The sequence below is a fragment of the Alosa pseudoharengus genome, unplaced genomic scaffold (genome assembly GCF_046254945.1).
Source record: "Alosa pseudoharengus isolate Yale_2024_CS ecotype anadromous, Long Island Sound unplaced genomic scaffold, YU_APseudo_1.1 YU_APseudo_1.1_scf_3, whole genome shotgun sequence".
Classification (NCBI taxonomy): domain Eukaryota; kingdom Metazoa; phylum Chordata; class Actinopteri; order Clupeiformes; family Clupeidae; genus Alosa; species Alosa pseudoharengus.
This window is the reverse complement of record NW_027468718.1, coordinates 39319771-39347099: the sequence shown is the minus strand read 5'-3', so window position 1 is coordinate 39347099 and position 27329 is coordinate 39319771. Positions and strand designations below refer to the sequence as shown.

Below are 27329 nucleotides of genomic sequence, written 5' to 3'. Positions count from 1 at the left end.
AGAGTCTACTACCTGCCTGACATAAAAATATCCTGATACATTTTTTCTTTACTGGCAACCATTATTGATCTTAAAAGGTGATGAAGAGGATATGGGTAAGTAGCAATGCTTGAAAATGCCAGTTGTGTCACTTGCCATCACATATAGGCCATTATATAGCCTAAAGTAAACTAAGTAGAATCAGTAAGCAACTCATTAGTCTGTGTTCAGCCAACCATGGGCATATATGCTTTTCTTTAGAGACCTGACTATAAAACCATCAGTGTATATTGGCTACCACACATTTGCTCTTTATATATCCATCTGCTTATCAACTACTGTTAGCTATAGACAGACTATTAATTTGCATACTGATTCTACTTAACTTGTTGTATATGAAAGCCTATGTGATAGCAAATAACACAACTGCCATTTTGAAGCCATGATACTAGTGATCCGATCCTACTCACACCCCTAATCAATTTCTCACTGATGATTTGATGGCCATAATTTACCTAAATTTTGTAGCCTATTCATCTTTACTTTGTCCCTGCCAGTCAGGCTCATGCTTATGAACCACTGGTATGTCATAGAGGACATTTTTGGCCTTATCAGTGTAAAAGAAAATGCAGCTTAAACCCATTCTCCCCTATGCTCAACTTTGCTGGACTCCCTCTTATGAGGTCATCACTGTGTCTGGAATGTTCATAAATTCAGTTATAAAAAATAACTGTAAATATTGTTCTATTGTATTTAAAGTTGATTTTTCAAGAAAAAACACTACTCACTACTATCTTGCTTCATGTCCCTTCATTTGTCAAAAATGTTTTTTAACCTGACATAGTATACACTGTCGATGTGTCGATGCTAACCAGGCTAATAAACAAACCATGCTACCGTGAGTATCAAAGGGTAAAGTCACGTGACGTCTTTTGTAGTCCGTTTATGAAACAAAAGGAGCAATAGGGCAAAATAAGGCCTGGCATTTTCACAGTTTGAAGATTATTACTGTATACACACTGAAAAATATTTTTGGTGGATAACTTCGCTGATTTGGCTTCACAATACTTTTAAAAAAAAATAGGTCTATGGAGCTGCTCTTCGATAGGAACGCAACCACTTGGGGCGCTGGTTTTCACCCCTATGAGCGAGCTAACAAACATGTTGGCGAAAACGTCACCTACAGACAGCAAACGTAAAAGGCTCTTACAGAGTCAACGCGAGCAACGCGAGCAAGCAACGTTAGCGACGCGAGCGACGTGCTCCCTTTCATAGTTTACACGGTGGACGCAAGCAACGCGGCCGATAAGTGAAATGCTATACGTCGCTCACGCAACAGGGGGTAGCAGTCACTGGTGACTGACATTCTGAGTGATATTCAAGCTGTCTGTAAAAGTTACATCCCAAGAGGCTCTTTTGGAGAGCCACGGATCATATTTAATTTAGAATTCTCAAAAAGACTCCAGTATGACATGGAGACACGTATAAAAAGTAATATCTAGCTTTGTTGGGTGACAAACTATAGACGGGAGGTGAGTGTGATTCGCTGTGCTAGATTGACTGCATGTTACAAGGACACTGGGTCATGTCATGTAAGGAACATGGTACTGTAAATAAACGGAAACATAGCCTACATTGCAGAGCCACTTAAACTTTATTAATATATGGTGAATAAATGTACACTAACACATGTGCACAGCCCCATGGTTTTCTGACGTGACGATGCTAGCACGTTAGCAGCGGTTAGCTAACTATACTAACGTAAGTTATCTACAAGTCTGAAGTCTCCTCCAAGTGACAATCATGCTATACACAATGAATAGCATGTAACCTACAATGTGGAGCTCCATAGACCGTAAAATAAAGAGAAGCTTGCATAATTTTTCCTCTTCTCTGGCCATTGTATTCAAACCTTCTTCTGTAAATATAACATATACTTGACATAATGTACAATACTCGCAGTGTCGCCCCCACCGACAACGCATAGTATTGCATGCGTCAGTGCGTCGCGTATCAAAAACTGGGATGACACATTTTGCTACGCATCGACGCATAATGGCGGCCGAAGCGTAGCGATGCGTAGCCTTGCGGGCGCGTATGCGTAGCGATGCGTTGACTCTGTAAGAGCCCTAAATGAACTAACGTTAACGTTAACTGCAATCCTAACGACATTTTGATGTAACGTAAACTTGGCTATTCTGCAACACATATTTTGATATTAGTTGCCGTCAACTTGTTGTAGTGAATGTTACGCTTAGGTAACGTTATGCTTAGGTAAAGTTGGCGTCATTACCTAACTAACGTTACCGTTAGCTTATTAAATTAACATAGTCGATAAGGGGCCAACCGAACTAATAAAGGGAAATAATTGATTATAATATCACAGTAAGGTTAGTAATACATAAAAGTGGTTGCTCATTGTGTGAGGGCAACGTTAACCGCCAAATGAGATCCGAGATTAATAACCAACACTACCTTAACCTTATTTACTGGTTTACTGTCACTAACGTTAGAATTCTGTAATGGTTGCATTCACTAACGTTTAACTGTTACCTGTTGCTAGCTCGCTAACGTCGGCTAGTTGCGTTGCTCCAGGGAACTTCACTATTATTTTAATACATAGATCAAACAGCTGTGGCAGTAATTAACATCATGTAGTGCTAACTTCATGAAAACGTCTACTAAACAAAAATAATTAAATAAGTAGCTTGCTGGCGATCTTGCTAAATTCGATCAAAATTACCTCGCTTGGAGATGATGCTGAAGCAACAAGTTGGAGACACCCGACGTTATCCACAAACAGCTAGCTAAATTCCACTGGAACGTTACTTGGGGTGGTGATACACTTGTTCTTCGTAAGTCCTTGTAAAGTGTCTCTCACGTCAATTTAACATAGCAGTTGAGTCTTAGATTAGAGGAGAACTCAACAGAAGGCTTTGCCTGTCATTTAGTATGTTTAAATTCTTTTAAAATTAAGTTTCGCTAACGTTAACACTCTATTAAGAGATGGATTTCAACAGGTTGACGAACGGAAATGACGCGGGATAAATCCTTGAGGAATGTGTTAAAGGGCCAGGGGCCTCATTACAGAAACTTCCTAACTCTGAAATCCTATCTTATCTCAGTTTAGGATGACATTTAGGACTTTCGATATTACAGAAACATGTTTTCTAACTGCATTTAGGGAAAAAATCCTATCTTAACTTAAGATAAGAATTTGGTCATTACAGAACCATCATAACTCAAGAATTTCGGATGGCACAGACCCTGTCCTAAATTCAAAATAACTAAGTGCAGGGCGATATGTAGCAAAAAAACAAAGTGTTATGTTTTTTCACTTCTTTAGTCAAGTCAAGTCAAATTTATTTATATAGCACATTTCAAAGCAATAGCATTGCACCAAAGTGCTTTACATAAAATAATAATAATAATAATAGTAATAATACATACATACATATAAACATAGAAAATAAGGGAGAGGTGAGGGGGTCAGGGAGTGTTAAAAGCTAGGGAGAAGAGGTAGGTCTTTAGGTTGGATTTAAAACTACTACTAATAGTGGGGGAGGATTTCACAACATCAGGAAGGCTATTCCAAAGCTGGGGAGCATAGACAGAGAAAGCTCTGTCACCTTTGGATTTAAGAGAGGCAGAAGGAACACAAAGAAGACACTGGGAAGATGGTCGAAGAGGTCTAGGAGGACAGTAAGGAATTATAGGCTAGTGACAATGGCCCCACATTTTTGAGATATCCCTACCGGAGGTAGAACTAAACGCAACAATGTTTTTCCTTATCTCTAAGGTCTCCCATATATGAAATGGATTCTTAGCTAAAAATATTTTACTACTAAGATTGTTAAATTAACAGATATTGTTATACACCCCAAAACCAAAAAAGGACTAAAATATAGCCTGTCCGTATGGAAGTTAAGGCATATAAACTAGTGCAGATCAATCACACAAGCTCTGAGAGCTTTGAAACTTGGCATGTTTATAGTCAGGAAGTTGCTTCACCTACTAGAAAAGACTGGATGTGAATATCTTGATGTATGGAATGAATAGAGAAATGTAAACATACACCTAAAATAAGCGGACATGCAAAAAATGAATATCTATGCAGAATGTTTTCATTTACTTTGTAGCTGCTTTACCAGGGATTATCATAGCAACACATATGATGGCTTATGGGAAAGGTGGGGTTGTACTGAATCCAACAATACCAAATATTATATAGTATGACAAGTTAGGGTGTTCTGTCACTCAATGTATGAGGTGTCCAAAATGAAAGAAAACAGAACACTAGCAAAATACAGTCTCAAGTCCAAATCACATTATCAGTGGTGAGAAGAATGTTGATAAATTCATTGTTACTGCAAGGCAAGTGCTGATCTATATTTTCATTTAATAATGATACATTTCATATGAAACACAGGTCCAATTGAATGAGGTTAACACTGGAATTGAACACCTTTATTAAAATATTTACATTCACTTGAATTTTGTTTTGGTCAAATCATTACTGAATAATGGAAAATAATATTGTTAGCTTTTGTCTGTCCAGACCAGCAGTGGACAGTAGAGCCTACACTGCTTACTTCACCCCTAAGTAGCTAAACAGTTAGTTGTAGAAACTACTTTCCCTAGCGAAGAAAGTACTTAGCCCTCTGACTAATGTTGCATGTGTAAATTAACTTGATTTGCATTTCAATGAAAATTCTGAAATTTTTCCTTTTCACTAGTCTCTTGAATTATATGACAGAGAAAGAGAGAACGGAGTGAAAGAGTGGCGCACACCTACAGTACTCACTGGTTCTTACAGGCATTGGATCCAAAGCTTGTGGGAAACATTTTGAAAAGGGCAAGAAAAAAGATCCCATGTCCAAAACCCCACAGTAGAAGGCCTCCAACGCATACTTACCCTTGCTCAGCAGAGAGAGAGATGGTGATGTCCATAAAACTCTGGCTCCATATACAGATCATATTTTCTCCAAAATCAAAGTTTCATATCATGTATCATGTATAGCGAACTACTGCAGTAAGATAAAAATCAGTGAGCAGCAGCAAGTTGAGAGTGAGAGCACATCTGCACCAAGAAGACTGAGTAGGGCTGATAGCCTACAACATCATTTCAAATGCGGAGAGATTGTTTCATTTGTGGGAAGGCCAGCTCTAAACCAGAACCTCTGACAGCAATTTCAACTGGAACAGTCGCAAGTACCAGAGACAAGGTCCTTCGGGCAGCTTCTGAAAGGCTAGTAGATGTACATCTTCGAATTCTTTCATGCCCAGATCTTTTTGCATGATACCAAATACCATAAAATGCCTTGCACACTTCATCTCTAAATGAAATATAGCAGAAGCCATAGAAAAGAATGAAAAAAGCAGACCAATGTCTATAACAAAGCCTTTATTAAGCTCACTAAATGCATTGATAAAACAGTATTGTCCAAAGGTATGAAAGTAAGGACTCAACTCCTTGACTGATAGCTATGAGAACATACTAAAGACCATTGCTGAGCAAGAAGGTGTGTCAACACAAGAAATATAGATCAAGGACAGTGGTGTCTACATCCCAACTGTTCTCACTTGAGTTGCTGAACATGGAATTGTTGATGCAGCCATCGACAACTTTTACCAAAATGAAGACACCCTGGATGGGAAGTGTACAACTCATGCTATGACGTCTGTTGTGTTCCGAAGAGGCCAAGTGTCCACAGCAGATAAATGCCTAGCACAGGTTCCCTCAGGTTCAGAGGTCCCTCACCACCTTAAACACGTTTGATATGAATGGATGGAGATAAACTTTACAGGTACATTTTGTCCATTCTTTTACGCTTCACATCCAGGGTGTCTTCATTTTGGTCAAAGTTGCTGATGGCTGCATCACAAATTCCATGTTCAGCAACTCCAGTGGGGCCAGTTGGGATGTAGACACCACTCTCTGTCCTTGATATCTGGTCTGCTGCAACAGATGTGAGAAGTGCCTAACTTCTCTATAGGAAACACAGTGTCCCATTGCACTGAGCTCATTGATGACTGTCTTACTACCAAACTCAGGATGTATCAAAATGGGAAGTACCAGTGTGATTGGCGTATAGATGTGACAGCTCTGTTCAATGAGATCATGACAAATTAACACACAGATTCTCCTTTGAAGCTGGGTCATCACCACATGTTTGGTAATTTCTGTGGGCATGTTAATCAACACACCAGTTCACAAAGTCATACAGGATGTTGGGTACATACTTGCTGCATTGGAAACATAATAGACAGTCACTGCTGATATACTGTATTACTCACTGTCATGCTCAACCTGATCCATGCTTTTCCTCAATATGTCTGCAGCCCTGTGTAATATTTGGATTTCGGAAATGACTTGTCTGTGGAAGTGTAGTCTCAGTCTACTGTTATTTCTGTGAGTTTAGCAGCTTCCCTCAGTGCACAATATGGTCATACTATCTGAGCAGATCAGATCTGACTGTCTTGGACGTGGAACAAATGCAAGCCTGTCTTTGTAATGCTGTATCAGCTTTTCCTTTAGTTTCCAGGATCTATATAGACACACCTTCTTGCTCAGCAATGGTCATTAGTATGTTGTCATAGCTATCAGTCAAAGAATTGAGATCTCACTTTTATATCTTTGGACAATACTGTTTTATCAATGTCTTCAGTGAGCTTAATAAACGCTTTGTTATAGACATTGGTCTGCTTTTTTTATTCTTTTCTATGACTGCTGTTATATTTTGTTTAGAGATGTAGTGTCAGGGCTCCAGACTAACTTTTTGCACTGGTTGCACCAGCACAAAAGTTAGGTGCACCCAAATTTTCAACCACATCGCATTTAACACCGCAGCAGGTTCACTTTTTTTCCTTAATTACTGTCCTTTATAGGTTGTCCTATGACTTATGATTTACAATTCTACAAGAAAAGTAACTTAATGAAGTGTTGGTACTTTAAGTGCTTCACTGAGCTGAAATTTAAACTTAAAACATCTCAAGATGAATTAAATAAAAATAACAGTGAGTAAATTAACAGTGCACGTCTTTTAAGGGCTTCAAACTGCACATCTCATGGCTCAGTGTCTTACATACTATCCTTCATGATCTTTAGGCCTTGGCTAAACCAGCTCGCCATGCTATCATCTTCTATAGAAATGTATTTGAGCACAATTTAAAGAGATGTTCCAAGTAGCCTGGGGGATTTTTATGTGATTTTGCAATGATGATTGCAATAATCATTTGACAGTCCCACAATGCAATTTACTTTTTAATTTTAGTATTTTTAAATTTTCAATAAGAACATCACTATGGTTAATGCAGTAACGAAATGGTAGGCCTATTATTATAGGCTATTGCAATGACTTGCCATGCTCGATCTAAATGTGTCCATTCAATTCACCATACACAATGACCAGTTATAGGCCTACATGCAGGGAATATTCGGGCTTTAATGTAGCAGCGATATTTGGTTTGCGCCAAATACAGGATTAAATTGATTGATGCCATCAAAGTGAGTTTACACAACTCGCGCAAAAAACGAATATTGCTGTTGAAAACCGGGTTACTCCCTGCATTTTTCTGGTGAATAATTATTTCGGACTGAACTTGGTGAAGGGAAGTTTCACTAGGCCTATCGTAGGCAACGATAAACTTGATCATCATCTCGGGCTCGTCTGATCGGTTTGCTGCTGCCAGCCGCCGAAAGGCAGTGGGGAGAGGGTAATGCAACTACATCCACTCTGTTTATCTGACGGGTCTCTGACCTCTCTCTATCTCTCTCTCTCTCTCTGCAGCACACGCATTTTCAAATTTACACACAGGCACTGGGCCACGGCCAATCAGAGGGGAGGTCCCGCCCTTCACTATCTGTGATTTGTTTAAACCACGATATTGGCCAAATATGTGTCTGTTATTGAACCAAAGGTAGTTTCAATGCGGACACTTTTTCCTCTCTCGAATAGCTGGTCGCACTGGTGCGACCTCCGATTTTCTTTAGTCGCACTTTTTAAAAATTAGGTCGCATATGCGACCAAATTGGTCGCACTCTGGAGCCCTGAGTGTGCAAGGCACATTTTATGGTATTTGGCATCATATGCAAAGAGATCTGGGCATGAAAGAATTTGAATGTACATCTTCATCAAGCCTTTCAGAAGCTGCCCGAAGGACCTTGTCTCTGGTACTGGAGACAGCCGTGGCCTACTGGTTAGGGGTTCGGGCTTGTAACCGAAGAGTTACCGGTTCGATCCCCGATCCAGAAGGGAAAAAGGCGGGGGAAGTGGTTGAGCACTGCTCACCCATGCCCACATCCATGGTGCCCTTGAGCAAGGCACCTAACCCCTCACTGCTCCCCGAGCGCCACTGTAATAAGGCTGCTCACCTCTCCGGGTTAGTGTGTGCTTCACCTAATTGTGTTCACTGTGTGCTCTGTGTGTTCACTAATTCACGGATGGGATAAATACAGAGACCAAATTCCTTGTATACGCAAGTATACTTGGCCTATAATTTACATTGCCCCTGTACCAGTCGAAATGGCTGTCAGAGGTTCTGATCTAGAGCTGGCCTTCCCACAAATGAAACAATCTCTCTGTATTTGAAACTCTCAGTACTTGATACTCAGCTTTCTTGGTGCAGATGTGCTCTCACTCTCAACATTTGCAACTTGCTGCTGCTCACTGATTTTTGTCTTACTGCAGTAGTTCACTATACATGATACATGATATGCAACTTTGATTTTGGAGGAAATATCATCTGTATATGGAGCCAGAGTTTTATGGACATCACCATCTCTCTCTCTGCTGAGCAAGGGTAAGTATGCGTTGGAGGCCTTCTACTGTGGGGTTTTGGACATAGGGATCTTTTTTCTTGCCCTTTTCAAAATGTTTCCCACAAATGATACAAAGCTTTGGATCCAATGCCTGTAAGACATTCTCCATAATTGAAAAGACTAGTGAAAAGGAAAAATGATATACATTTCAGAATTTTCATCGAAATGCAAATCAAGTTGAATTACACATGAAACATTGGTCAGAGGGCTAAGTACTTTCTTAGCTAGGGAAAGTAGTTTCTACAACTAACTGTTTAGCTACTTAGGGGTGAAGTAAGCAGTGTAGGCTCTACTGTCCACTGCTGGTCTGGACAGACAAAAGCTAACAATATTATTTTCAATTATTCAGTAATGACTTGACCAAAACAAAATTCAAGTGAATATAAATATTTTAATAAAGGTGTTCCATTCCAATGTTAACCTGATTCAATTGGATCTGTGTTTCATATGAATTGTTTAATACTGGAACATATGAAATGGATCATTATTAAATGTTAATATAGAGCAGCACTTACCTTATGTAACTTACCTTGCAGTAACAATGAATGTCAACATTCTCCTCACCACTGATAATGTGATTTGGACTTGGAGACTGTATTTTGCCAGTGTTACGTTTTCTTTCATTTTGGACACCTCATACATTAAGTGACAGAACACCCTGATTCGTCATACTATATTTACATATTTGGTATTGTTGGATTCATACAACCCCACCTTTCCCATAAGCCATCATATGTGTTGCTATGATAATCCCTGGTAAAGCAGCTACAAAGTAAATGAAAACATTCTGCATATATACTTATATATACTTGTCCGCTTATTTTAGGTGTATGTTTACATGTCTCTATTCATTCCATACATCAAGATATTCACATCCAGTCTTTTCTAGTAGGTAAAGCAACGTCCTGACTATACACATGCCAAGTTTAAAAGCTCTCAGAGCTTGTGTGATTGATCTGCACTAATTTATATGCCTTAACTCCAATACGGAAAGGCTATATTTTAGTTCTTTTGGTTTTGGGATGTATAACAATATCTGTTAATTTAACAATCTTAGCAGTAAAATATTTTTAGCTAAGAATCTATTTCATATATGGGAGACCTTAGGGATGAGGAAAAACATTGTTGGGTTTAGTTCTACCTCCGGTAGGGGTATCTCAAAAACTAAAGCCCTATCTGACCATTTGTCACTAGCCTATTAAAAGATCACATAAATACTGAGTTGCTAAACCATGTAAAGCTTTGAAAACAAACATAAGAATTTTAAAATTAATTCTGTGTTCCACAGGAAGCCAGTGCAGTTTAGCCAACACAGGTGAAATGTGGTCATGTTTCTTAGATCCAGTCAGTAATCTGGCTGCAGCATTTTGGACCAGCTGGAGTCTGTTTAAGGTAGATTTAGTTACACCTACATACAGTGACTTGCAGTAATCAAGCCTAGAGGAAATAAAGGCATGTTTAAGGATTTCTAAATCACTGTAGGAGAGAGAAGACTTGAGCTTTGCTATTGTTCTAAGTTGGAAAAAACTACCCTTTAACAACGCTGTTGACTTGCTTATTAAAAGGGTCGGTCGATGGTTGGGCGGCGTCGGCGGAAGACGGAAGGAGTTGTCGGCGTTTGAGAGAGCGTGGAAAACACTACGGAAAGTTTGAACGCTTACGGTAAACTACACATTGAATGTAAATTGAACAATGGCTGAGACATCTGACGGTTCTTTTGCATCTTTGGGCCCTATCATGACATTCTAAAGTGCATCGTCACTCGTCAAAAGTCTATTCAAATTTAGTAGGATGTCCAGTTCACATTGGGAGGGGTTTCGTTCTCAAAAGTGGAGCGCATGGCGTAACAAGGTGTTCCTAGGTCTTTTAATCAGTCATATGGGTGTGTTTGGGGCGTAACATCATTTTAAACCAATGAGAATGACATCTGTCATTCCTTTTAACGGCACAACGCGCGATATGTCAAATAAATGCATCGGTATTTTGGCATTCAACGGCGCATTTGAAGGAGGTTGCTTGCGAGACCGTATGGAATAGTCATTCTTAAACCATGCTTTACTAAAACCTAGCATAGCCTTCAATCATTTGCACTCGTCTATTCTTTGAACTCATTGGCAAAATGAAACTAACTTCACCAAGGAGTCAGTCAACGACAAGACAGTTATATGCAGTTACTTTCACTATTGACTGACAATGGGTTACCATCGAAAACATAGGCTGGAAAAAGCAACACTTATCCTAATGTTGCTCAAATGACTGAATAAAACAACATTTATCCTGCAGAGGAGTTGCTTATATCTCGTGACAGTGCGTCTTCTCCATACGTGTCTCTCGCCTCTCCCCTAATCACTTTTAACCGTCATTACCAATTTGCAAATGATGGTGAATAACTACTCATCATGAGATGTACAGTATTTCGTAATATCTTTATTCTAATTATGTTTCCCATTGTAATCGTAAAATGTAATGCTTTGCATGGACGTGCGCTGGTGTGCGTTCATGAATGATAGAAGGATGGTGCGTGCACCTGCCAATATGACTGTTGACATGCGCTCTTAAAATAGCATATGAACAACTCGCCATTGACTTCTGACCAGGTTTAGGTGGTGTATGATAGCGATTTTTAGACAATGCGCGAGTCCCCTCCCTAGGTTGTTAATTGCCACACCCCTCGGCGCAATGCTTAAAAAATAAACGTGCAAAATACCGAATTCAACTTTCCGCGGGTGAATAACGAGTATTACGCCATGCGCTGGTGACCCAAAATACAGCCCTTTAAGTCTAGACGCAATGCTTAATGATGGGGATATGTTTTGGGAGACAGTCACCAGAAAGAATGCCAGGCAAAGATCAGACAGCGAAGGGGATTCAGTAGTTTCAGTAGTAACGAAAAGAAGCAAAGCTAGCAAGCCTTTGAGAAATCAGGATGATGTTTGGAAAGTGGTTATAGTGTTTGAACAAAAAGGTGGACCAGATCTACATCCAATTCATATAACCAAAGCAATAGAGAAGGACATTGGAAAGATTAACCATGCACGATTTATGGGGAACGGGAGATTACTGATCTTTGCTAATTCTGAAGAACAACAAAGCAACATTCTTAAGAAAACTTCACTTAATAATCTCAAGATAACTTCTCACATTCCAGGGGCGGCATCTAAGAATAGAGGGGTAATATCTGGAATCCCAATCTCAGTGACAATAGAAGAAGTCATTGAAAGTTTAAAAGAACATGGTGTTACAGAAGCCAAACGACTGATAAAAGGTAAAGAGAAAACTGAAAGCTTGTCTATTCTCTTATGCTTTAAGAAAGAGATTAACCATCTAGAGTCCAAATGGGATATATGTCTTATGCAGTGCGTGAATACATTCCTCCACCTTTAAGGTGCTTCAATTGCCAACGGTTTGGTCATGTTGCTAATCAGTGCAGAGGAAAACCAAGATGTGCTAAATGTGGGGGAGAACATGAGTATGGCGTTTAAATGTTGTAACTGTGGAGGGAACCATAGTGCAGCCTATGGTGGATGTGAAAAGCACAAGGAGGCTAGAGAAGTTCAGAAATATAAAGTTTCACACAAAGTTTCTTATGCAGAGGCTGTTAAGAAAATTGAAATAGAGAAAAGAGGCTATGTTATGCCAGCTAACGCTGTTGTCCCCCCTTGTCCGGTAGAGCAAATGATCGGGAGATCATCTGATAATCATCAAAGATCATTCAGTAGAGAGAATCAAAGGAGCCATAAGGAAAAAATTCAACATGTAAATACAGCTGAACGCCTCCAGACAGAATGTTGTGAATTTAAAAAGATGTCAGAAGACATTTTGTTGATAAAGAAAAATGACTTTCTTGCTTTTATTTGTACAGTGATTACTAAAGTAACAGATCTCACAACGGGAAATGATAAGATCAAATTAATTGTGGATACTGCCAATGACCTTTTAGGATTTAGCTCACAAACAAGTAAGATACAAGAGATGATGAATAAACATGTTGGTCAAAATACTAAGTAAAATCTTAATGGTACTTCTTATTCTCCAATGGAATGCTAGAAGTTTAATTGCTAATGGTCAAGAGTTTAAGAGATATATACATAATTTACAAGAGAAGCCTGAAATTATATGTATCCAAGAATCATGGCTAAAGCCACACCTTGACTTTATTCTAAAAGGATACAATAGCATCAGATGTGACAGAGAAAAAGGTAGAGGTGGTGGATGTATGACATTTATTAAATCAGGAATAGCGTACAAACGCATTGAATCTAAAGACCATGAATGTGTAATAACTGAAATTTTTAATAAAGATTGTGGTACATTTACTATCATTAATTATTATAATCCATGTAAAGCACTTACTAATGAATTATTAAAAAATGTTCTTACGGAAAGCCACAGAGAGATCTGGTGTGGTGACTTCAATGCTCACAATAGTTTATGGGGCAGTAAACAGACAGACTTGAACGGCGAAGCTTTTGAAGAAATGATGAATGATAAAATGCTTGTATGTTTAAATAATGGTTATGGCACTAGACTCAATATTTATAAAAATGAAATGTCATGTATTGACCTTACTCTAGTAGATAAGAACATTGCTAGCAGATGTGAGTGGACAATAGATCAAAGTACTAGTATAGGTAGTGATCATTTCCCAATTACATGTCAAATAGATGTTGGCTTTAAGATTGAACAAGGTTATATACCTCATAGATGGGTGTTTAAAAAAGCTGATTGGGAGAAATATGTGGAATTATGTAAAGAGATTGGAAGCCTATCCATAGACAATGAGCAATCAATTGATGAAATGAATGGAATAGTGAGCTCTTCTATATTACTTGCTGCTTCCCAAAGTATTCCTATTAGCCAAAGTTTTAAGAAACAAATCAATGTTCCATGGTGGAATGATGAATGCTCAGAAGCCATTAAAGGAACACGCCACCCAAAATCAGTAGTGATATATGTTCTTACCGTAACTTTCACGAGTTGAGTCGTACCTCTCCCGCGTCGGTAGGTGCACTCAAACGCTCTGTCGCGCGGCGTGAATGTGTTAGCATGTTGCTATGCTAGCGGGCTCTGCCGTGGCCGTAGAGAGAGGCACATAGCAGTATTCAAACACCTCCACGTTTTACCTACTTAAATACAGTTGCAGGAGTAGTTGATGAAAAATGTTAGGGCACACAACATGAAACGTGACGATTTTCCAAGCGAATAAACATGAGAACTACAATGTGTGGCGCAATAGCACTTGGGAGTACTTCGACCTAGTGTGGTAATATTATTAACACCTAATTGTAGATCCTATCCACCACAGAGTTTAGAATCCATGCTGGATCGACCCTCAGCCTCTCCCTCCCCTCTGAGCGAGAGAGGCACACACACTAGAGGTGGTGGCTGGTTGTTTTAATGTAGGCTATATGGGTGATGCAGCGCTGCTGACGTGAGGCTAGAAAGCCCTCGCCTGTTCTAGAAAGACTGATCTAATGCAGCAAATATATTAAAAGGCAAAAGTCGTACATTGGCTAGGCCTATCCCCAGAATATCAGCAGCAAACTCAGTCTCTGTCGCGCAAAACAGTCTCCAAATAAAATGCACATCGGCCTGTTGCCTATTCTGCCAGCTTGTGACAATATATCGTCCAAAATGCTTGATTGCATTGCATTCTCCACATTTTTAGCTACATTTTCATGTACCACATCAGCATTTTTGTTCAGTGAATCTTTTGTAAATTGCTTTACAATTACCGTCGGGCCTATAGGCCTATTGCCTGGCTTGCCTCAGCTTCGGTCACGTCCTTTTACAATTTTATCATTGTAATAAAAAACGCAATTTGCCACATAATTTCAGCATGCTCCTGGCCTACTAATTAATGCCTATTGTACTTTATTTTTTGCAAAAAGAAAGAAATCCTTGATAAAATAACAAGTCATTCACATTATAGGCTACTTTACACACTGTTATGTCAGGTTGACTGACAAGCCTGTTCTGAAGACTCCCATTCATTTTGACTGCACGAGCGCGTCTTTTTCAGACAGACATCGCAATTAATTTTATAGCAGGCCATCGGACAAATATGACGCCTCGATATTAAAGAAACTCCGACTCCATTCATTCTGAAAGTCCACCGCACAACAATGCAACGTGCATGTTCACATTTTTAGTAACAACCGCCAAACTTGCTTGCTTGCCTTACACATCTAAGTTTTCCGACTATTTTTCTTACCTTCTTTTTCCGCTGTGGATGTTAGTGAGTTTGTAGAAGTTTTAGCTCTTACGTTCTGAACATCTCGCACTGCCATCGCCCGATGTCATTTCTTAGTCATATCACTCTCTGTCTCTCTTTTAAATGCCTATTCCCTGAATGGTAGGCTACAATTATGTGTTTTATATATAGGCTAATATCTAAACAAAATAACCCAGGCAGTCTCATCTAGGATATAACACAGGTTGAAGTTGGTTCTATTTAGGGAGGTGAACATCTGTAGATGACTCAGAAATGACATCGGAAGACAAGGAGTGAATATGGCAAGAGGCAAGCCGAAGTCTGCTGACAAGGGCCCGACGGTAATTGTAAAGCAATTTACAAAAGATTCACTGAACAAAAATGCTGATGTGGTACATGAAAATGTAGCTAAAAATGTGGAGAATGCAATGCAATCAAGCATTTTGGACGATATATTGTCACAAGCTGGCAGAATAGGCAACAGGCCGATGTGCGTTTTATTTGGAGACTGTTTTGCGCGACAGAGACTGAGTTTGCTGCTGATATTCTGGGGATAGGCCTAGCCAATGTACGACTTTTGCCTTTTAATATATTTGCTGCATTAGATCAGTCTTTCTAGAACAGGCGAGGGCTTTCTAGCCTCACGTCAGCAGCGCTGCATCACCCATATAGCCTACATTAAAACAACCAGCCACCACCTCTAGTGTGTGTGCCTCTCTCGCTCAGAGGGGAGGGAGAGGCTGAGGGTCGATCCAGCATGGATTCTAAACTCTGTGGTGGATAGGATCTACAATTAGGTGTTAATAATATTACCACGCTAGGTCGAAGTACTCCCAAGTGCTATTGCGTCACACATCGTAGTTCTCATGTTTATTCGCTTGGAAAATCGTCACGTTTCATGTTGTGTGCCCTAACATTTTTCATCAACTACTTGTGCAACTGTATTTAAGTAGGTAAAACGTGGAGGTGTTTGAATACTGCTATGTGCCTCTCTCTACGGCCACGGCAGAGCCCGCTTTCATAGCAACATGCTAACACATTCGCGCGCGACAGAGCGTTTGAGTGCACCTACCGACGCGGGAGAGGTACGACTCAACTCGTGAAAGTTACGGTAAGAACATATATCACTACTGATTTTGGGTGGCGTGTTCCTTTAAGGACAGAAATAGAGCTTTTAAGTTATTGCGTAGGACACTAACTATGGACAATCTTATTAGTTATCAAAGAAAGAAGGCTATAGCCAGGAAAGTTATTAAGGAGGCTAAGAGAGAGTCATGGAGACAATTTTGCTCCTCAATAGGAAAGGAAACCTCTTTAAATCAAGTATGGATGATGATTAGGAAGATGGTGGGTAAATATAAGCCTCCTCATATCCCTGTCCTAATGAAAGAGGGGATTAATGCTATTTCAGATATTGATAAAGCCAATATGCTTAATAAAGCATTTGCAGATATTCACAAGGGTAGCCATCTAGAGGAGCATTTTAAGAAACGGAAAGAAGAAGTATTGAAAGCATGTCTTAAATCAAATAGAACAAAATATGTATATTATGGATGCAGACTTTAGTATGTCAGAACTTAAAAGGGCACTGAATAATACTGCATACTCTGCTCCAGGGAGTGATAATTTATGCTATGTAATGTTCAGGAAACTTCCTGACAATGTATTAGAGAACATCCTTAGTCTATTTAATAAGGTATGGAATGAAGGTAATTTACCAACCATTTGGAAAGGGGCAACAATTCTACCATTCCCTAAACCAGGTAAAGATGCAACTAGCCCAGGAAATTATAGGCCTATTGCGCTCACTTCACATTTGGGTAAATTGATGGAAAAACTTATAGTAGTGAGATTAAATAATTTCTTAGAATATATCAACCCTCTAAAGGGATATCAAACAGGATTTAGGAGGTGCAGGTCTACAATGGATGCTTTGGTTAAGCTATGTAATGAAATTGAAAAAGCACTAATTATGAAAGAAGTAATGATTGCAGTCTTTTTGGATATTGAAAAAGCCTATGACACAATGTGGAGAGAAGGTCTATTGATTAAGTTAAAAAAGCTAGGTATTAATGGGAAAATGTATAATTACATACTTGATTTTCTTTCTCAACGCTCCATTAGAGTCAAAGTTGGTGATGCAGTATCTGCAGAATGCATTGTTGAAAATGGTATTCCTCAGGGAAGTGCTATCAGTCCCATTTTATTCAACATAATGATTAATGATATATATGAGAATCTGGGGGATAATTATGATGGTCTACTATATGCAGATGATGCTGTCATTTGGAGAAGGGGACGCAACATCTCATATGTTAATAGTAAGATACAAAAGGATATTAACATTCTTGAACAATGGGGAGTTGACTGGGGCTTTACATTTTCTGTTCAAAAATCACAGGTGATGTATTTTACTAGGAAGAAAATTCATGAATACCATAAATATTTACTATATAATCAGCAACTGGAGGTAAGTGAAAAATTTAAATACTTGGGAGTATGGTTGGATTCCAAACTTACATGGAAAAATCACATTGAGTATATTGAAACTAAATGTAAAAAGGTAATTAATATTATGAGGATGGTTACTGGGCATAATTGGGGAGCTGACAGACAGTCCTTGATTAACATGTATAAAGCACTGATAAGATCATCCATTGATTATGGCAGCATAGTATACAGTTCCGCATGTAAGAGCTCTCTCATGAAAATTGAGAGAATACAATATAAGGCCTTAAGACTTGCCTTAGGCGCATTTAAATCAACCCCTACTAGTGCTTTATTAGTAGAAGCTAAGGAAGCCCCTATTAATTTAAGATTTGATCAATTATGTTTGACTTACTGGGTCAGGTTAAAGGGAAGTTTTAACAACCCTTCTATGTCTGTACTAGATGATTGCTGGGAATACTCAAAGAAGTCCTGTGGATTTGGTTGGAGCATTAACAGTTTAATCAATGACTATAGGTTAAGAGACATCAAGTATGGCCCAGCATTAGCATTAATCTGCATTCCCCCATGGCTACTTCCTGATCCAAAAGTTAATGTTGATTTACTAGCAGAAAAGCATGAGCATCCTACCAAACAAAGCTTCACTGATGCCTGTTTAAATTATATGAACAACTATTATGGGTATCTAAGAATATTCACTGATGGTTCTAAAGATCCTAGTGGCAGATGTGGTATTGGTATATATATTCCAGAATTTGATAAAAAATATAAATATAGAACAAGTAATTATTTATCAGTATTTTCTGTTGAAATGACAGCAATAATAACTGCTCTTAGGTGGGTTGAAGAGGTTAAACCTCTTAGATCAGTTATTTACACTGACTCTATGGCAGTACTTCAAAGTTTTATTACAGGTAATTCTATGCGTGAAGATCTGATTTTAGAAGTAAAGTACCTCTTATTAAATATTGTTAGTCTAGGGTTAGTTATTCAGTTTTGCTGGGTACCAGGGCATTATGGAATTATTGATAATGAAATTGCAGATAAACTAGCCAAAAAAGCCCTCGAATCAAATATCATACAAATTCATACACCATTAGGCAAAGGGGATGCTAAAGCCTTTATTAAAGCAGAAATTGCACATAGATGGCAAGATGAATGGGATTCAGAGAGCAAAGGCAGATTCTATCATAATAATCAGAGTAGTATTGGAGGTAAAAGAATTACATCACTAGGTCTTAACAGACAGGAAGAGGTAGTCATAACCAGATTGAGACTGGGTCATAATGGCCTTAATTCTACTTTATCTTTAATGGGCATAAGTAATGGTTTATGTTCTGAATGTAAGGTCTTGGAGGATGTCACTCATGTCTTATTTTACTGTAAGAAATATGAACAATTTAGACAAGTATGGAAAGAGCTTGATGAGAAAAACGACATTCACAATATATTACAGGAACAAGGAATGCAAGGATTAAGAATTGGATATCTCATTAGGTATCTAATTGATTCAGGTATAATTAATAGAGTGTAATTTATTTTTTTATTTTTTTTCAATTTTATTTTATGATTTGAGATCTCAATTGCCAACGCTCCTTTTACACACTCCTGTGTAGTACCTCAGTAGGTGGCGGTATATAACGAAAGATATGACCCGCCACACTGATAAAAATATTGAGCCTGATCTACTTAAAAAAGGTAAGGCAACTTTTTGCATCAGATTAATATGTAGTTAAAGCAAGGCTGGTCTTTGTATAGGCTACTTAATTTCTTGTGTGTAAGAAATGAGTTTTGTAAGTAAAGTCAATATTAATTTATCAAGTAAATTCAACTTAATCTTTCAAGTAAAGTCAACTTAGTTTTGTAAATGACTGAACCTTATTTTATGAGTAAATTCTACTTAATTAAACTAAGTTGACTTTACTTGCAAAGTTAAGTAGACTTTACTTCCAAAACTCATGTCTTACATTCAAGAAATTAAGTAGCCTATACAAAGACTAGCCTTGCATTATATACATAATAATCTGATGCAAAAAGTTGCCTTACCTTTTTTAAGTAGATCAGGCACAATATTTTGTATCATGTTTGGTCTACTTAAAAACTTAAGTATGTGTCATCTATGTGTTCGAAAAGACAATCCTCTTATCACATGTCAAGATATGCTGCCATGGAGCCAAGTGTAGACCATAAAAAGACAGGAGCTGCAACGATTAGTTGATTGATCAATTAGTTGCTAACAACTAAATAATTTGTCAGCAATTAGAATTTTCTTTAAATCATTTTTTTTAAGAAGAATCCCAGATTCTCTGATGTGAATGTTTTAAATTGAGAACTGGTGATCAGAACAAAACAAGACATTTTAGGACATTTTTTTTTCACCATTTTCTTACACTGTATGGACGAATCCACAAATCAATTTATCAAGACTATCGACAGATTAATTCATTGGTTGCAGCCCAACACTGGAAACTGAGCAACCCACATGAGTCAAACAATCTCAGATATAATTATGCATCTTAACCCAAAACAAGACTTGGAAGTCATTTAGCTCAAATAAATACATTTATTTGACAAAAGCCAAAAAAACAAATCAAAATACATTCTATTACAAACAAATCAAAATACATTCTATACACCATCTGTATAGATTTTAAGCTTGCAAACAGACCTTGAGTTCATGGACTTTGGAGGACAGTTTTTGGTTTGCATCCTCTAGCTCTAGGAAGATCTTCTGAAAGACCTCAAACGTGTATTTCAGTTTATTAGGGTACCTCAGTTCCAAGGCATAGATAAGGCCCATCAGATAGGTGCAAGCATGTGCCACATCTGGGATACCAAAAAGGACTTCTGCTCCCTCGATGGCTATTCCAGCTTGCTTGGGGAGACCATCCCTGGCTTTGCTGACAACAAAGATGCCGAGGGCAAATGTAGTAATAGCTTCTTGGATGGTCGCAGCATCGTCATCATTAAAAACCTGTGAAATACAATAAGACTTATTTATTGTATAGTAATGTGAAGGATGCATAACTCTTTGTTCCCCTCTCCAAACAGATGATCACATTGTTATGTGGTACTTTTGAGTAGTATTGTAGCTTAACAAGGGTGTCTACAGGTATTACAGAGTTCAATCAAATGCCATTTAAGGCCATTTTAAGTCAATTTGTTGGAGTAATTAAGCAATGCAGCTTTATACAGTATAAAGAGTATCATATATTTGGTTCTGTTAACTACATAATTATACAAATGGTTACACATCAGCATTTTTAATAATTAAATACTGAAATATTATCAGTACCACAATGGAAAAAAGTCCTGAACTTTGTGTTTTTTTTATTCTTGATTATACTTTGTGTCCTTCATGCATAGTAATATCTTCTTTACCTGGTAGTCCTTCATTAACTCTCCAGTGTTTTCACCAAGGTAGAGTGTGAGTCCTCGAATCACAACTTCTCTTCGCGACTCAATTGTGTCGTCCTACAAAAATATGGAATGAGATTACTAATTAATACGAGAAATATGAGATTAATATAAAATATGACATTACAGACATCAGAAAGCTACTACATACAACTAATTACTACCACACTGTTGTAAATACATGCCTCATTTAACATGTCATGGGTCTCATCAAGTTTCTTCCCAACGGCTCCACCCTTCCTCCTGTACAGGCAACAGCTTGGGTGTGTGTTGGTCCAACTTGCCCAGGACTGCAATAGCTTCAGTGTGATCCTGCAGAATTCCTTCTCGATCTGAGAGACCAAGAGATGTAGACAAGACATGGAGATGTAGAAACATAATGAGACAGACACACATGGGCAAGAGAAACAGAACAAAGACATGGACAAATTAATCCAAAGACCACACTGAATAAATCAGTCTGCTGGTTGCAGAACTGGTTACAAAAAGACCTTGCCTCTCATAGACTTAAGTCTTACATGTACATTGTTGGCCTTTCCTTATCTTACTAAACTTCGAGAAAGTTCTATAACATTTGATCGTTTTGACATGATATACTAGTATATTAAATGTTACCTGTTCCCAGGTATGATTATGTGTACCTTGGATTTATTTTAAATGATGTAAAAACGGCAAACTTTCGTTACATTAAATATATTGATGACAAAGGCTGCACTTTTAAGATTAACCATGGTTTAGTTTTCGGGTCAAATGGCTTTTTGAATGGGTTCGCCACGGGCAGTTGGTTGTAGTGTTACGGTCCCTTATCACACAAGTTTATCACTGCTAGCAGCTAGTTGGCTGTGCCCATTCGCGAGCCCATTTAAGAATAGCCTAGAAATCCAGACGCACCCTAGCGGCAGCAAATGTAGTTCTAATTTGGCTAATTCAAGAAGTCGTTTAACCAGAAAACTAAACCATCGTCAATCTTAAGTGCAGCCTTTGTCAATATCCTTTTAACCTAACGTTTGACTCGAGTATTTACACAAATGCATTTTGGCGAGGATTTTGTTTTAACGTCACACACGACTAGTAGTGCTAGGCTAAGTCCACTAAGTTAGTTGAGTAAGGCCACTTGCTAACGTTAACATTCATTTTCGAATTAAACAAAAAGACTCGACTAGTTGTACTGTTCTAGAGTCTTTTAGTTTAACTTGAAGATGGAAGCTAATCTAACCATAGACAGTAAAATAAATATAACCAGGTATCAATACTTGGCAAACTGTATTCTTACCTTAACGTTCAGTGGACTCATAAACCCAGCCTCTGGAAATGCGGTGGTCTTCTTCTGCTCTTTTCAACGGATGCGTGCCAGTTGGCGGGAGTACGGAACAGCGTAAATTAAACAAGCTTTTTGTTTGTTGAGTGTTTGTACTTGAGAATATCGACTGGGATAACTTAATAATGTATGTAAATGAAAAAACACACAATTTTATTGTAATTTGAACACATGCAGATTAATTTCAAACAATACATTTTCATGTAAAGATACAAACTGAGATTTTTATTGTTAATTTCACAGATTTAATTTATGTTATATCTACACATGCTCAGAAACACTTTTTTCAGTGCATGAAATGAACGAAGAAGAAGAAGAAGCTTATTAAAAGTCAGAGAAGAGTCTAGGAAAACACCTACACTGTAAAAAATAATAAGTAATGGTTACCTGAAAAAAGGGTGGAAACTCGTTGCCTTAAATAAGTTAAGTAAACAAAACTTTTCTCTTTCTTGATGTCTACAAGTAATGCTTACTTAGAAGAAGTTATCCTTACTTAAGACTTTAAAGTTCTGGTTACTTACTTCCAACTAGTAATGTTTACTTCATGCACTCGAGTAAAGCTTACTTGAAACAAAGTTGTATTTACTACTGTTAAATGAGTTACCCTTACTTTGAGTTGTAAAGGGTACTTTATGTTGGATAGTAAAGTTTACTTGCAGAATATACACAAATAGTTGGCACTATTAGATTAGATCACTTTATTGTCATTTTGCAGAGTACAAGTACAAAGACAACAAAATGCAGTTTGCGTCTAACTAGAAGTGCAAAAAAAGCAGAAAAATGCAATGTGATATACAAAGACAGGTGGTGCATAGACAGGATAAGAAATATGCAGTGTAAACAGTAGTATACAGTTGGTTTACAGAAGGTGGTTTAGAGTAATATAAATTAGGTATAAATATGTGCAGTGTATTAGCAGAATAAATATGGATATTCGGTATGAACCATATAGACATATATGTACAGTATACAGCTATGTGCAGTGTGGTAACAGTACTGTAGTGCAGAAACAGTAACATTATAACAGTAGTAAGAATACGTGTATGTACAGGATGAATAGTATGAAGAGCAGTGGAAAATGCCATGTATAAGTGTAATTACAGTATGTACATTTGTAAATAAATAGAACACTATGAGTGGGATAGAGTAGTGCAATTGTCCGTTGGGGGTGGGTGTCCCCCGTCAAGGTTTCCATGGTCATGGTGGACACCTCAACAGGCACAGGCAAGGAGGCATCGGGCGGGGGCTTAGTTGGTTGGTTGTCACCGGGATGCAGAGCTAGAGTTCAGTAGGGTAACAGCCGCAGGGAAGAAGCTTCCTCTGAACCTGCTGGTTCGGGTGCAGAGAGACCTGTAACGCCTCCCAGAGGGGAGTGTGGTGAACAGTCTGTGGTTGAGGTGAGAACAGTCTTTGATGATACTGCGCGCCTTACGCAAGCATCACTTGCCCTGGATGGCCTTGATGGAGGGGAGTGAGGAACCGGTGATGCGTTGGCCAGTTTCCACCACCCTCTGCAGTTTTTTTCGGTCGTATTCTGGTGTAACCTCCATGTTTCAATCTGTAGTGTTTGAGCAACTGACCTCTGACTTCACATCCAAACAAGCACAACTTACATGTCCAGTTCAACTGCAAAAAGAAAAAGAGGGCAAAATTATTATCAATATGCATCTATTGGCCATGTTTAACTAAAACAGCTGACTAAGTTTATCACATTAAATGTTCATTTAAATTATTTCTCCAGAGACCTAATTAATACTGTTAAGCTAAAGAATATTATGATTTGGCAACTTAATTTTCTCTATTGCTTCAGGCCTAGTACATTTATCACAATAGAATTTAAAATGTCAATCATACGTTGGAATTATATGACGCCATTTTGCACCTCAATAACGGCACATTCGTTCAAATTCCACACACTGCAACCTAAGTCCTCTTGCTAAATCACAACGAAAGATTTTAGATAAAAGACCATGGCTTTCTCAGTCAGTAAGGTTATGAGTCTAATTATCCTAATTGTTTTATCAATACAGTAGGATTATCGACGTAAACCATACACAGTTTAATCTTTACACGTTTTAAATCAACTTAGCATGCTAGCAAGCGTTTCTCATGAGAAATGGCTAACGTTAGAACTAAACTTCATTAAGAGCTCATGAAGACAACTGCTATTGGCAAATTTATACAGCCTAGTTCTAGACCCCAGGCGCCACCACTTCCTCATAACTTCGATAAGAATATCAAAGGGCTTGAATACCTAGCTGCTAGAATATTTGTTTTCTGCTCTGCATGGTCTGAGGCAGTGTTAACTCGCATAACGTTAGCTGCTATCAGCATATATCGGCCACTTAGCAAGTTGAACTTAACATTACCCCAGCTGTTAATGAAACCGAATGTACAGTTTTGCACAAATGCTGTTAGTTCAACCTATACTGTAAACATTTGACACATTAATACATACTGTAAACTTACCGGACAGAGCAAGTCACTGGTGAAGCTGCGTTACACTCCCATCCCAAAAGTCAGCCACACCGTAACACTGCCGACCAAAGATTCTAGAGCGGATCTGCCGACCGTTGGCTGTGGAATCCAGCTCTGCTGACTGTGCGCGTGTGCACTGCGTGAGTCCAGTTTACTCAGGTCAGAGTTGTGAAGCTTACTCGTGTATCTCAAGTTTTAGACCCCATTGATGCAAGTTCAGCACATTACTAACCCAGCTAGCACAGTTACGTTGCCAGTACGTTGCTGCAATGTAACTGAATGACCCAAAATACATTGCCACAACGTCGTATCCAACGTTGCCACAACATGCAAAGTGAAAGGTGAGAATTCGTAACCGCAACGTCACTCCCCAACGTTGCCAATCCGTAACTGCAACATTAAGTTACGTTGCAGCAACGTGGAATTGAAAGGTGCCGTTTCGTAACCGTAACGTAAGTTACTGACGCCACCAGTCCTGTTCAGCAACGTTGCCACAACATGCAAAGTGAAAGGTGACAATTCGTAACCGCAACGTAACTCCCCAACGTCGCCACTCCGTAACCGCAACATCAGGTGACGTTGCAGCAACGTGGAGTTGAAAGTTGCCGTTCCGTAACCGTAACGTAAGTTACCGACGCCACCAGTCCTGTTTAGCAACGTTGCCACAACATGCAAAGTGAAAGGTGACAATTCGTAACTGCAACGTAACTCCCCAACGTCGCCACTCCGTAACCGCAACATCAGGTGACGTTGCAGCAACGTGGAGTTGAAAGTTGCCGTTCCGTAACCGTAACGTAAGTTACCGACGCCACTAGTCCTGTTTAGCAACGTTGCCACAACATGCAAAGTGAAAGGTGACAATTCGTAACCGCAACGTAACTCCCCAACGTTGCCAATCCGTATCTGCAACATCAGGTTACGTTGTAGCAACATGGAATTGAAAGGTGCCGTTTCGTAACCATAACGTAAGTTACCGACGTCGCCAGTCCTTAACAACAACTTCAAGCAACAATGCGGCAACGTCGCAAGTGGAAGGTTTCATTACGTAACCGCAACGTAACTTGCCAATCCGTAACCGCAACAATAATAAAATTATAGTATGTGCCTTACATGACAACTACCCTTCTTACAGCACTTGTACATAGGCCAATTAATACCTGTAGGCACAGCGAATGCTTTGATCCGGGTGATATTACTGTTACTGTGGGAGAGAGACAACCTATGTAACATCAGATCACATCTTCATGGTTATCCATTTTGCTATTAATTACATACAGTCTATGTATGAACTTACCTTATGTGTGTAGCTGATTTTCAACCATTCAGGCTTATGTCCTCCAACAAGATACACAATGGATTTGTCAGCTGGACTTTTATACTGGGTTAGAACTAGTAGTTTCACGTCCACGGTTTCTTTTTTTTAAATAAACTATTCAATTTATTGTTCAAAACATCAGTAAGAGTTGAGCCTAAGCTAAACTGTTTCAACCATATTGTTTCAAAATCAATAACAATAATAGCCTATAAACGAGGCAACTGACTTGCAATGCATGCTGGGAAGCAAACCTCAACATGAAATAAGAGACACCTTAGGCTACATTAGTTCCCCCCTCATTATGAAATACTTTTTACAGTTTTTCACCGTTTTTCTCAGTTGCTAAAACACTAAAACCCATTGGCTGAAGAAGGTTCTCAGTTTCCTGAACTCATTTAGCTACTGTAATTGTTCAGTCTGTTGTCAATACCTTAAACCATTTCACATGGTAAAACACAATTTGCAGATCCCACTTACACTTTTCAGCAAAACTCTAAACACATTCGCATTCTCAAAACACATTCTGAACTCTAATGCACATGTCATCCATACTGGTAAACACAAGTGACAACAATTACAGTTTTTTTCAGTTGCTAAAACACAATTTCTGAAACCTTGCTCCATTTTCTTAAAGCATTAAACACAAAACCCTATTTACAAGCACTATTTACAAAACCTCGCCTCAAAACAGGAAACATCAAGTACTACTTTGCTTTGCTTTTTGCATTTTTTTGTTCTTCCTCCTCCTTGTACCTCTATTTTTACAGTATCCTGCATCTTACAAACTTGTCCTTTGATTCTTGTTCTTTGTTGATATGAACTTGCACCAGTCAAAATCTATTGAGCAGTCAGTACTGTAAACAAATGGAAAGCACAATGTTCAGGGCCATACGATTTGTTTACAGTATTGTACAGTATACAGCCTACAATGCACTGTAGTACAGTGTCCAATAAAAATCCTCTTTCTTGCCATCCTCCCCTTCCTCCTCATCCCCCACTTTGCATATGCACTCGTCTTCTTACATAGTTTCTTCTATCCATTTTCATTCCCACCTTCAACAACCTGTTTGCTCTCTGAACTGGCGTATATTGGTTTTGTCACATCATTTGAAACAAGTGAAATCAATTTTGAGTGGTTGTGTTTAATCGATGACATGTGTATGTCTATTTGTATTTCATTTTTGCCACTTGTGTTTACCAGTATGGATACAGTACATAAGCATTAGTGCAGAATGTGTTTTGAGAATGAGTGTTTAAAGTTTTTCTAAAAATTGTGTTTTACCATGTGAAATGGTTTAAGGTATTGACAACAGACTGAATAATTAGCTTAATGAGTTCA

At 38.5% G+C, this 27329-nt stretch overlaps 2 protein-coding genes across 3 annotated transcripts in view; both read right to left on the bottom strand.

Annotated features, from left to right (window-relative positions):
- epb41l5 (erythrocyte membrane protein band 4.1 like 5) overlaps positions 1–3005 on the bottom strand; it is a 318268-nt gene extending 315263 nt beyond the window's left edge. Inside the window, exon 1 of the mRNA XM_076264241.1 lies at positions 2723–3005. The gene's annotated coding sequence lies outside the window, so the exon portion shown is untranslated. The remainder of the gene's footprint in view (positions 1–2722) is intronic.
- A 16548-nt stretch (positions 3006–19553) lies between these two features.
- Positions 19554–22176, bottom strand: LOC143099777 (uncharacterized). 2 transcript variants are annotated; one of them, XM_076262703.1, is made up of 4 exons: positions 22153–22176; positions 21065–21211; positions 20844–20936; positions 19554–20436 (listed from the first exon to the last, which is right to left on the bottom strand). In XM_076262703.1, exons 1-4 carry the CDS (start codon positions 22171–22173, stop codon positions 20113–20115), a joined length of 585 nt encoding a protein of 194 aa, XP_076118818.1. In that variant the 5' UTR covers positions 22174–22176; the 3' UTR covers positions 19554–20112. The 2 variants fall into 2 exon arrangements, with proteins under 2 accessions (XP_076118818.1, XP_076118817.1); XM_076262702.1 differs by lacking the exon at positions 22153–22176 and having other exon boundaries at positions 21065–22086.
- Between the last annotated feature and the right edge of the window lie 5153 nt (positions 22177–27329).

What these genes read in the sequence shown, in the direction of transcription:
- LOC143099777 (XM_076262702.1), bottom strand. Translation starts at nt 21,301, where the DNA reads ATGTCTTTGTTCTGTTTCTCTTGCCCATGTGTGTCTGTCTCATTATGT. An exon ending in CCCATGACATGTTAAATGAG is followed by an intron (nt 20,937 to 21,064) that starts GCATGTATTTAC and finishes ATATTTTTGTAG; the next exon opens with GACGACACAATTGAGTCGCG. An exon ending in AGTTAATGAAGGACTACCAG is followed by an intron (nt 20,437 to 20,843) that starts GTAAAGAAGATA and finishes TGTATTTCACAG; the next exon opens with GTTTTTAATGATGACGATGC.